Raw genomic sequence first — 12777 nt, forward strand, 5'->3', positions numbered from 1 at the left:
TTGTAACACAAACAGGTAGTTGGAGTGACGGCTCTTTCTTGTGGTATGATTGCTGTGGGATCCTGTAATGGAGATGTGACCTCTACCATACTTCAGACTATTATGGAGAAATCAGAGCAGGAGTTGAAGGACACCTTTGCCCGCTGGCTTCCTCTTGGCTTGGGACTTAATCATCTGGGTAAGAATCTGAAGATAAGGATGCAAAAAAATGCAGCTAAATATGTAATGATTCATTACCTTGGGGCAAAGTGAACCTGTTTTATGTTTTCTTTTTCAGGGAAAGGTGAAGCCATTGAGGCTATTCTAGCTGCACTGGAGGTTGTCTCTGAGCCATTCCGAAGCTTTGCCAACACCTTAGTTGATATCTGCGCATATGCTGGCAAGTTACCTTTTTTTTCTTAAGGCTTTATCTACATGATCTACATTATCATGATCTGCATTTTTACCCAGATCAATTTATGAATACTAAACATCACTTAGTTTTTTATTGAGTTCACCTCATTACATTGGAGGCGATGTGTGTGACGAGCTACGTGTGTAGCTATGTTGATTAGTTAGTTATTAAAATGAATACTACAATGAATGGTAGATTTGTGGTGATATTTTCAGGCTGTTACCTAATCTTGGTAACTTGCACAGCTCTTTATAGTTGCTTTTGGCTAAGTAAGAATTCGTCAGCTGATCATATTAATAAATTTCACTTTTACAGGCTCTGGGAATGTCTTGAAAGTACAACAGCTTTTGCATATTTGCAGTGAACATTATGACAATAAGGAAAAAGAAGAAGATAAAAAAGACAAAAAAGATAAAAAAGAGGCTGCTGCAGATATGGGATCTCACCAGGTATCATCTTTACTGCATCTTAGACTTAGAAATCCATTTCATTATAACGTAATATTATGTCATTACCAGTGCGTTATATAAAAAAAAAAATCTCAGAAAATTAAAATGATTCATAATTGTTTTCAGGTTAAGAATCATACTTATTTTTTGTATGTGTGTAGGGGGTGGCAGTCCTTGGTATTGCTCTCATTGCCATGGGTGAAGAAATTGGGTCAGAGATGGCACTGCGCACATTTGGACATCTGGTAATGTTACTCTTTGACTTATTTCTGTTAAGCTTCTTTATGACAATAAACATTTTGTATATACTCCACAAATTAGAACCTACCTTTTTTTTTTTAGATGCAACCTCCTTAGGTTTAAAATTAAGTTCTAAAAATACAAGTAGGCAGAATGTTGGGATGCATTCAGATGGTTTCCACAACCTGAAATTGATTGTGATTGTCTTGTCTGTGTGAAAATATAGAATTGGTATTCAGTGTTTGTACGTGAATTACGGTACATTCCCTGTGAGTCAATGTTACCTGTTTGCGTTTGTCTTTGGTAAAAATCATATACTGATGACTATTTAATTCTAAGACTATCTATAACAGTGTGTCCTTCAACTTTCCCTTATTAGTCTTTACAGTGAACAGCCTTTCTCTGTAAGTTTAAAGTAATTTTGTCAAACATTGTAAAAGTAAAAAACCTGAATAATAATACCTTTATTATCTTTCTTTGTGTGCCTCTCAATATCTGGGGCCTAACATCTTGGATTTCTGGGGAAACTACTCCAATCAAGTCCCTCTAACATATGAAGTGTACTTATTAGACAGGTTTTGGCCTAAAAGTCGTGAAACTGTATCAGGGAGCAGCATTAAATTTTTAGGAGACTTTTTTTTTTTTTTAGACCAATTTTTTTACAGGGACTTAGCTGTTTTGAATTCGTCAATTACCTGACAATATCTTTTCAGGTATCAAACAGGAGCAGAGCATAGGACGGACTTTAAATGTAACCTGAATGCTCATTGGAATCCTGAAAATTGAACAAATATGTCTGCTTCTATGAAATGGGATAGTTGGCATATATTGCGTAGATATTTGTCTACAAACTGACAGATCTGTGCTTATAAATGCTCCTTATAGTCCAGCATCATTCAGTGTAGCACTTTTTTGTCCTACAATGTGATCAAAGCTGCAAAGCTTCTGCTAGAACAGTGAGGTGTCCCCAAAAAAGCATGACCTCATATAAAGGAAATCCATTTAACTTAAAAATAGGAACAAACTAAGTAAATTGTATGAAGCATTTTTTTTACTCCTGAGTTACTATGTGTGGAATTATTGTTAATACCATTATATTTTTATACATTAATTACTTTTTTTTTCCATTTACTCTCTTATAGCTAAGGTATGGTGAGCCCACCCTACGAAGAGCTGTCCCCTTGGCTCTTGCTCTCATCTCTGTTTCCAACCCAAGGCTAAATATCCTGGATACTCTGAGCAAATTCTCTCATGACGCAGACTCTGAGGTTTCATACAACTCTATCTTTGCTATGGGCATGGTGGGCAGTGGTAAGATATTGTCAATTCCTGAAACCTTGACTTTCCTAATGAAAGTACTGTTTGTATGAAAATCATGTTTCATCTTTTCCTTTGTAGGAACTAACAATGCCCGTCTTGCTGCAATGTTGCGTCAGTTGGCCCAGTATCATGCCAAGGACCCCAACAATCTTTTCATGGTGCGATTGGCACAGGTATGAGAAAAAAAATAAATATATCTGAAAGTGTGGTTGTCAATGGACAGGGTAAGAATGTGTGTGGGCTGTTGATTGTTCTAATCTTGTATATTGGAAAAATGCTATGGAGACATTTTTTTTTAAATGTTGATTACTATAGCAAAAATTGGTAGAGGAGAAAATAGGCACAAAAACTGATATGTGGAATATGACTACAAAGATCTCAAGTAGTATGAAACTGTCTGTAATTTTTGTATATGCAAAAACAAACAACTGCAGAGTTTGTGTTGGTCATTAAGGAGTTACAAAAGTTTGAAGAACAGCTGAGTCCCTAAAATCACCCACAACCTCAGCTGTGTATAGTAAAAGATTACTTCTGCAAGTCATGCAACTGCCCCCCTCACCCCCACCTGCACACAAGCAGCAGGGAAGCCAAATCACATTTACCTCTCAAAGTCACAGCCACACAGCATGCACAGACACTGGTATGAGAAGAGTTTCTCTCTGGCACTCTGAAAATCCCTCTCTATATAGGTCAAAGCGATGTCTCTCTCTCACTTTCTGATACAGCATACAGGAAGTACTTATTGGCGTCTTCCTCTTTTTCTTTTCTTTTTTTTTTTTTTACATTCAAAGTTAGCTCAAATCAAATTTTCATTAGCCGAGTCCCATAAACAGTAAAAAAAAAAATTGTTGTTGGAAATCTAAAAAAAATATATTTCATGGACTTGTAAACTTGTGTAGTACTTCTAAAAGTGTCCCTTGGACAGATTATCCTTTCCTCTAGCAGATTACATAAAGTGACATTGGTATGATAGTCTGCTCATATTGGTATAGGAGTCAGCAGAAGACTCCTTAAATGCCATTGCTGTTCATGCAGGGAAAGTAGATGCAGTCAGAGGTGAAGTGAGGGGCAGGGTTTAGTGTGAGCATTGAGAGAAGTGTGCAGCCAATTTCATGATCCACTAGTAACTATGGTCCTTAAACAAAAGTTTTACTCAGAGTATTAAACTTAGGGCTGAGTGTCGACCAACACACTATTATGTAATTGCTTCACTAATTTGTGATTAAACTTTAAATCGGTCTTAAAGCTAAACTTGAAGCATGCAGCATGAATCCCATGTAAATCAGAAAATGTAAAATGTATAGCCCCAAGTTGCTTTCTTTAAGGCCCTCCTAAATTGTTTGATTACTTAGGTTATCTTTGAGTACTGCACAGTTATTGTCTGGGCGTAATGGCATTTTGTAAAGAGGTAAAGCACAGGTAGCCTAATTCTCTACCGGTCAAGAATCTTTTAAGACTAGGGGTAGGAAGTTGCAATGGCTTTGTATTATTTTGGATATATACATGTAAATGTTTTTTTTTTTTTTTTTACTTTTTGTTGCAGTTGTTTCTTACTGATGATAAATGTTTTGCAGGGTCTTACACACCTTGGAAAAGGCACACTCACACTATGTCCATATCATAGTGACCGCCAGCTCATGAGTCAAGTGGCAGTGGCAGGGTTATTAACTGTACTTGTGTCCTTCCTGGATGTAAGGAACAGTAAGTCATATTTTTATTTCATATTTTCTTGTCCCACAAAGTCATTATTTGTTTTTTTTTTTCCCTTTGTCAGCCACTGTACCTCACTGTATACTGTGTATTTTACTTATTTTTTAGTTATTTTGGGAAAGTCTCATTACATACTCTACGGTTTAGTAGCTGCAATGCAGCCACGAATGCTGGTCACATTCGATGAGGAGCTGCGGCCTTTACCAGTATCAGTCAGAGTGGGTCAGGTAAGTAACAAAGACCTCAACATGTACCTACTGAATTGTTTTCATTTATTTGGAAAACTGGACTTTCAGGAGCCAGATAACCACAATGCACTAAATAATTACTGAGCCCTTATTTATTTATGTACACACCATGTACACACATAAAATAGCGTTACTTTGAAAATGTTTTTGGTGTAAATTAAGCCAACATGATTTGGCTGCTATGAACATTCATATAAACCTGTAAAATGACGAAGAGCTTATGCCATTATCCTAATTTTATGATTTTATTCTATAGGCTGTGGATGTTGTGGGGCAGGCTGGAAAGCCCAAGACCATCACTGGTTTCCAGACACATACTACCCCGGTGTTGTTGGCACATGGTGAGCGGGCAGAGCTGGCAACGGAGGAATATTTGCCTGTTACCCCCATCCTTGAGGGATTTGTCATTCTCAGAAAGAACCCTAATTATGATGTCTAGTGTTCTCTAAATAGCATATGGGAGGGAATATTTTGGACCGACAGGACTAGCTGTGTTTGTTTTTTGTTTTTTTGTTTTTTATGTTACTAAATCTTATTAAATAATTACACAATTGTACCTAAGTTGTCACCTATGTCTTCTTTTGTTGTACATTTCATCTCTCAGACTGGGAGAGGTAAAGAGTTTTCTGAGCAGGTGAGGTTTTGCTGTACCCACATGTGCTGAAAGAATTTAATGGAGACCCCATCAGATTGCTGTTACTTAATAGTCTTAATACTTAATAGTCCATCACAGTCTAGGAGCAGAGAGGTGACCAAAGGGGTGTGCTTGATAATATTTCGAGCCCTTTGGTATGTAATGCAACTTTTGAATATTTATTTGCTTGAGTTCATCTGTACTGGGATTTCAGCAAATATTTTTAAAATGCTAAAAATCTATACCTATATAAGATATAGTTAAGTTTTTTTTAAACCATTGTTCAAGATACATACCAAGATGATGTAATTATTTTAGGTAACATTAAAGCTACTCACCAACGAGTTCTTTGAGTTACATCAGAGTACATATATTAAAATGCTATTAAATGATTCTTGATACTTACAAATCTACGTTGCAAAATTACAAATGAGAATATAAATGTTGCAAAAAGCAACTGAGGACTTGTATTTGGCAGTTTATATTTGCAATATTAGAGCTCCCAGCTCTAAAACCCCTAGAGTCAAGTTGATGGTCAAAATAAATGCTACCTTTTTTGAGACAGGGACATTAAGCGGCTTCTGCTTATCTAAACAAGATTTAGGTACATTACTGAAGGAGCTATCAAATGACACCCTGCATGTAAGTACAAACCCCTATTGGACATTGAAGAAAAAAAAACTGAAGCTGAAACTTTACTCTATACCTGTGCCACATGGTGGTCCCTTTCGATGAAAAGCCAAAAAACTGGCAGGGCCAAAACCTCAAAGATTTATTTAAAGTGGAATAAGCCTTCCATATGCAATAATGAAGCCTCTTAGGAAGAGGCATTTGGCATGAAAAAGACCAGTTCCTGTTCCTAAATAGCCCTGCTATTAAAGCCAGCAACTGTAAAGTTGTAGAATACCCTTGTGAATGAAGATCTAGGCAGAGGCAGATTTATCTACTGCCCTAAAACCAAGACCATGTTGGCAATAAGGCTCGCCACTTATGGAGTTGTATCCTGCAAACCAACCTGATAAAAAGCTTCAGAAGGCAAAAAAAGCTATCATCCCCTGAAGCATCAATTTCATCTGTCAGGGATTCCTCGTCCAGGCAAAATATCTGTCCTCCTGGTGTTCCCTACCTAGGCATATTTGTAATCAAGACTCTTTTGTCGAAAAATCTTTTTGGCAGTTGTCCGCAGCAGAAGATGACCTGCAGAGAGGAACATACCTTTACCCCACCCACCCATTTTGAGGAAATGTTTCTAAGGATTCAGATGCAGTGTTGGGTATAAGGAGACGTTTTTAACAAATCCACCATCAGGCTCCAAAGAATCAGAATAAATACAAAAAGCTTAGATGTAAGCAACAAATGGGAGCATGTAAATCTGTATCCTTGAAGTTGATAGATGCAAGGGAACAACAAACCCAATCCATCCATCCAAAATATCCGCACCTTCACAAAAAAGTCTTCTGGGGTTCAGAATAAGGCAAACCTTATCCCTCTTGGGTACTACAACAATATTAAAACAGCCCCCTGAAAACTTTGGAGGGGTGAAGTGTGACCATAACCCGTTGAAGGCCTCGTACTTCTGGAGATTTAGACAAAGATTTAAGAAATGTGAGTGAAAAAAAAAAAACATCCACTCACTGGATAGGGCTGGTGGGGGCATGTCTTCAGGCAGAGGGGGGCTGACCAGGCTGACCTCGAAAAATGTGTTGAGCTTGTCTTGAAACAAACATACCCTGATTAGCGGGTGTAACAAGATTTTTACTCACAAAAGTTATTTTTGGATAGCTTCAAAAAGGCAAACATCTATTGGTGGTTTCCTAACCAGTAGATCTGTTGACTAACATTTACATCAGAAGGACAATGTAGCACTGCAGCTGAACAAATGAGAGACTAACTGCCCCAAATTTGTTAATGTATCACAGAAATGTGTGCTTTTATTAGGGATCCTGGGATCGGGCCTATTCTATAAAAGAGAAAAGTTCTCCATAGCTGAAACAAAAGAATCATCGGTTAAAGCAGGCTCTGAGCCCCGGATACCTCCAATAGGCAGCAAGAGAATGAAATTGAAGCCCAATAGACAGACAGGAGCTTGCAGGAGGAACAAAGTGTTGCCTTGGACATGTGCAAGGCCATATGCTTCACAGACTCTAAAAGAAAATCATGACCCACTATATCTGCAGTTACCAGATGACTAGCTTTCCGAATGTCAATTTTTCCTTTGAAACTTCTAAGCCAATATCGAAATTGCCACAGATGCTGGTTAAAGATTGCAGCGGCCACTTGGAAAGATACCTTACCCCTGGGAAACTGCAACATCTTTCACCCTGAGGTTGCCAAATGTACTCAGAGACAGTGATAGCTTTTCATCTTCTGAGCAGCATGCACTTCAGTATGAAAAAGAACTGACTGAGTCTTAGCTGATCAGCAGAAAAGGGAATATGTGCAAAAACAAGGGTGATGGCCGCACCTCTCGTCTAAACTAGAACTTTCAACAGTTACCAAACAGACATACCCTTCAGAGTAGGCAGGCAGTCTTGACCCAGGCACCTGCCAAGCTACAGCTAGGCCTGGTATCCCAAGGAAGGGAACCACAACACTGCCAAGCCATAGCTGGGACTCTTCGGGCTCAAGGAGCCAGCACTATGAACAGCCAGGTAATGTCCAGCTGCTGATGTACCCTGCAGAAAGCAAATCACCCTCAAAGGGCTTTTTGGCAAATGTAGTGCCATTGCAGCCAATCCTCTTATGCAGTAGAAAACTGTATGAACCCAGAAGCTGTGGCTAGGGAAAAAAACATTTTTCCCAGTAGGAAATCTAGGTCCTGACTCCTTGACACTAGAGAAAAATATGTTCTGCATTGGGGGATGTGTCTCCTATCAGGGGGTGCTCCCATACTGCTTTTTGCCTAAATACTGTCCTACTACTGCAGGTGCCACCATGACTCTTTATTCATAATACTGATGATTAGGCAATGCCTTTCAATATACATGATTCTGATGTACACTGCAATTGCCTACATTTATGGCTAGGTGGAGTTGTTTCATATAACAAAAATGTGCTGTAGCTACAGCATGGGGAATTGGGAATATGTATATTTATGTTCATAATAAAATGATCAGGAGATATAGATACCTTAGTTAATATGAATACTTTGGCTTTTCCTGCAAATGTGGAGCTTTTTACTGGTAATGTTGTTAGAATACCTGGTCTGCATATAAATAAATAATAAAGGAAACAAGTACAAATAGTTGTTGGTAGTTATGGTTCCCTTCAAGTCACACCCGTCGGCACAAACCCATTTTGATCTTATCTAAATGTTGTAGTAACCAGCTATGCAAGGTTAATCATTTACTTCATGTGTTGCTACCTAAACCTGTAACTGGAAAATCATGACTTTCCTAGACTAAGATTCCTAGTACTTACTACATCTTTTACATTTTCTAATGATCCTATGTATGTGAGGTTTTGCCAATTGTGGGTTACAATTTTTGGCTTGCACTAGTTCATTTAATAGTAACTTTGGAAAAAAATTAATGGAAATGTTTCTACTTTATTTCAAATAAAAGCCTAAAAAGTAAAAAATAAAAAATCAGATTGGCAACATTTTGCTCTCTTGCTGCATATGAAAAATTTACAACACGTTAATGTAGACAACATAGCTGACATATCTCTAAAATGGAAAGATTACTATGATCTAGACATAGAAGGACATAGTTCTACTGTGGGCCACTTACCTACATGATCCATCAGTTAGAGGTGGTGTAACAACCAGTGGTATGATGATCTACTCATCTTGCTCTTTATAGAAAAGCTTTAAATCAACTCTAGTGCTTTAAATGAGGATTTCTAAAAAGTTCTCTCTGCTATAAGGAATTGTAAATTCTGATGGAGCTCTGGATTGGCAGTTTCCCTTCTGCTTCCACTCCTGGTTTCCTTCAGTTTATTAGGAAATTGTCTGTAGGTTGTATATGGTATATACTGTAGTATAATAATATTATAGGGTACCCTGTCCCGCAAGGTTCTTTAGTTTTTTAGTAACTGGGACTTTAAAGGTATTTAAATCTCATCATCTGACCATAACATTCATTAGTTTTAGTTAACACATTCTTTTTAGCAATATTTACCATGTTCCATGATGCATAGCAATACATATAATTAATGGTTGACCATGTATAATATCCATTTAGTTCCACTTTTAAACACACTTCTCAGTGTTTGTTATGCTACTCTACACGTTTTGCAATATTTGCTTCTTCAGGAGAAACACGTAGTATTCAATATATAATGAAAACATAGCTCGCCCACAATTATTATCATTCATGAATATATGTATTTATATTGTCACAGAACATGTTGATTATTGTTAAAAACTATTAGTACTTTGTATATTAGTTTTTGATTTTATGCTTATGTGGTAATAAAAAGAAAGTGAGAACTAAAACTAATGGTTGTTATGGGTCAGATGAGTACATGTCTGCATAGTAAGAAAAAACTCAGATGACCTGTGGGTATTACATAAAACAGTTTGTTTTACACACAGAAGAAAAGAGGAACCTAGGTGAGTATAAAGGTTAGGAGGAAAACTGGTTTTCATGCTTTTATAGTTTGAGCACTCAGAATTCACTTCCATAAAATTCTAGCAGTAAAGGTAACAAAAACATACTAGAGAATGAAGTGGTAAAATCTGCAATGTGTACTGACAACAAATATCAAATAGTTAACTTGCCAAAGTATAACTAAAAAATTTTTGGGACCTGATATATGCACTGCCTGACCCCAAACGTCGCTCGTACTGTGTATGCATAGACTTTTATTATGGCATGCATTCACAGAGGTATCATTTCAATTCAATCTGTCATTTTGTGGGTTGATGGCATCTATGTACACAACATAATCTCATTGCTTGTATTTTACCCCCAAATATTAGGATTTAATTGTAATTGTGAGCACTAAATTGTTACTGAAAATATAAAATTTCAACCAAAGTAGTTGCTTCTCATGCTTTTTAAGGTTGGGTGGTTTAGGAAAGAGGCAGGGATTTGAGTTTAAGTTAGGGCGCTGGTGCTCAATGTGTGGCCCATCAGCACATACTGTGCAGCCTTTGTGGCTTTTTAGCCTGACTAGTTGTATTTTTAAAAAAACTTGACACTATCATCCTCCATGTTTCTCTAATGGCTTGGTTCTTTAAAGGATGGAGTAAACTGGATATAATTGGTGCAGATATTAATGGAGCAGAAAGTGTTAAAGAAAGGGTGAAGATGATATCACTGAAGCATTTATTTGATAGGTCATCAGTGGCATTTCCTATGAATTTACTTAGATGAATTTCCTCTAGGACTACACGACACATTAGGAGTTACCTTAAAGGGGACGTAAACTGTAAAATGTATTTTGGGCTTATGTGTGTCATGATATATCAATGCTGTTATGTGGCTGTTTTGAATTTTTTATTATTATACTCTAAATTGGTGTTTCTCATCCAGGGTTTTATGGAACCCTAGGTTTCCTCCAGGGGTGCTAGGGGTTCATTAAGCAATGGTCAATTTAAGTGACACTAATGATCTTTTTGTTGAGCTTTATATTTATTGAATGTCCAGGTTGGTAACCGTGATGTACTATGAGGAATTCATACTATATTTGAATTTAAATAATTTTGCAATTTAGTTTCCCTTTGCAATAACTGCTAAATTTATTAGTCTTATGAGCTGAGATAACCCTTGCTGTTTTTTGCATTCTTCTGGAATGTGTTTGCTGAATATTAATAGTTGCCAGGCAGCTCAGTCTGTATTCCCAGTGCCACAAACAACAGAAGCCAAGGGACTGGAGAGACCCTATCCAGGGTCACATGACTCAGAGATAGGTGCTGTGGCCTTAAAGGACAACAAATTTACCAAAACATCATAGTATGAAAAAATGACATTCTTTCAAAACTGCTATTTAATACAAGAAATAACAATATATTTACTTTAACCCGTAAGCTCTCACGGAAACTCCTATATATTTTCACAGAGCCTGGAACAATCAAGAATCTGGTCACACAGAATATCACCGCAAATTCAATTTGAGCTGGGGGAAACCAGATGGAAATGTCAGTTCTTACAAGATCCAGATTAAGGAAAATTCAACCTTCCAGTCAATCATTACAACAATTACACATTCCTGGTCTTTGCTTTGATTGGTGAATCCAGTATACAGGGGGACAGCTCATCAATATTTGCTCGCACAAGTAAGAACATCATTTTAAGCAAACCTGTGTAGTAGTATCATTTAGCCTATTATTGCTGATTTTCTTTTGAATCATAGCTTCCTAACACTTTTTCAGGCATTTTTAAAGCAAATAATAATCTGCTCACTATTGTTATGAATGTATAATATTAGTAAATTCTACTCACAAAGTTCCATATATTGTTTTATTATGTTTTTTATTTCACACAGTAGCATAAATGGGCAGAGAAAAATTGAATGAATCACATATGCTACTTCCAAAAATGGTGATAAGATAGTCCATTGAAGTGGAGTTTTTGATAGCTACTTTGGAAATCTTACAGTTACCTTTATTCTCCATTTTTAGAAACCTAGGAACTAAATCTGTTTCTACCTTAATAAATATGGTGTTCTAAAAGTGGCAATCGAGTTTTTAAACACGGAGAACTTTTTTCCATTTTCAACAGTACACAAACAGACAAAATACAGGGAGCATGGTTCCAGTTCATGTGGTCAGAAGAACAACAAACTTACTGTGTCAGTTAGGCAAACGACTTAGGATGTATCATAACGTTTATAGCAAAAGTCATTGTGATGTAGAAGAAAACCAGACCTTGAAATTTAAAGATTTTCATTTTTCCCATGTTGCCAACCAAAACATCATACAATGCCCCATTGCCATCACTGTACACATTTCCCCCTTTTCTTTAAATAATTAAAATGTTCCTGAGATATTGGGGATCTGCCCATGCCATTTTGCTGCATTTGGTTGTTTTAGTGACTCACCTGAGACCATAACAATCCACCAGAAAGTGTTCTGGTTGACTTCAATGATTTTCAGAATAATATACAACCCAAACATTAGGGTGTGTTCAACCTAACATCTCTAGAACTGAACAGAGACATGTTCAAGTAACACTAGTTGAAACTTTTACTCTTAATATTGCTCTTTGCAGATGACAACTTACACCACTCTTGTATCTCTAAATGAGGATATACCAAATGAAAATGTATCTTATCTGATCGACATTCATGTACCTGCAGTATTGTACTTTAATATTTACTCAAATTCTGCTGTGATCAAACATTGTTTCTGTTAAAACACAACAGAATTTTATTTGGGGATGTAGAAGATGAATTTAATCACATCAACATCCAATAAATATGAGTATGAATATAAGTTTCATAGAAAAAGATCTAACCCTGATTGCTTTCACTGCCAATCACTCAGTACCCAAGAGGTAAGTATGTTCTGTAAAAGATAAAGGTTGAGGGTTCAAGATTAGTGTTAGGCTTTAAGAGAATAAGTTCAGGGGGCAGAGTGGTTGGGTGAGTTATTTTTGGGGTACATGTTGGTGTCAAAAAGTGATTGATGAGAGATTAGGGACATGGAGGGAAAATTCTTGTCTTTTGATGGTGCCTAAAGACCCAAGACAGGAGCTAATTTTCTTTTTCCGAAATGCACACAGCATTACAAATGCTAAGGACACCAGACACTGCGCACAGCATTGCATACGTGAAGGACATCAGACACTGCACACAGCATTACAAATGTAAAGGACATCAGTCATTGAACATGTA

General features: G+C 37.0%; 1 protein-coding gene across 1 annotated transcript in view; it reads left to right on the forward strand.

The window, feature by feature from the left end:
- PSMD2 (proteasome 26S subunit ubiquitin receptor, non-ATPase 2) overlaps window positions 1-4917 on the forward strand; it is a 13648-nt gene extending 8731 nt beyond the window's left edge. The window contains exons 13-21 of the mRNA XM_072408390.1: window positions 16-178; window positions 278-379; window positions 710-843; window positions 1005-1088; window positions 2226-2394; window positions 2482-2576; window positions 3978-4104; window positions 4222-4340; window positions 4618-4917. Of these exons, the coding sequence (XP_072264491.1) occupies window positions 16-178; window positions 278-379; window positions 710-843; window positions 1005-1088; window positions 2226-2394; window positions 2482-2576; window positions 3978-4104; window positions 4222-4340; window positions 4618-4800 (1176 nt within the window). The 3' untranslated portion in view covers window positions 4801-4917. The remainder of the gene's footprint in view (window positions 1-15; window positions 179-277; window positions 380-709; window positions 844-1004; window positions 1089-2225; window positions 2395-2481; window positions 2577-3977; window positions 4105-4221; window positions 4341-4617) is intronic.
- Window positions 4918-12777: the final 7860 nt, after the last annotated feature.

The sequence above is a fragment of the Pyxicephalus adspersus genome, chromosome 4 (genome assembly GCF_032062135.1).
Source record: "Pyxicephalus adspersus chromosome 4, UCB_Pads_2.0, whole genome shotgun sequence".
Classification (NCBI taxonomy): Eukaryota; Metazoa; Chordata; class Amphibia; order Anura; family Pyxicephalidae; genus Pyxicephalus; species Pyxicephalus adspersus.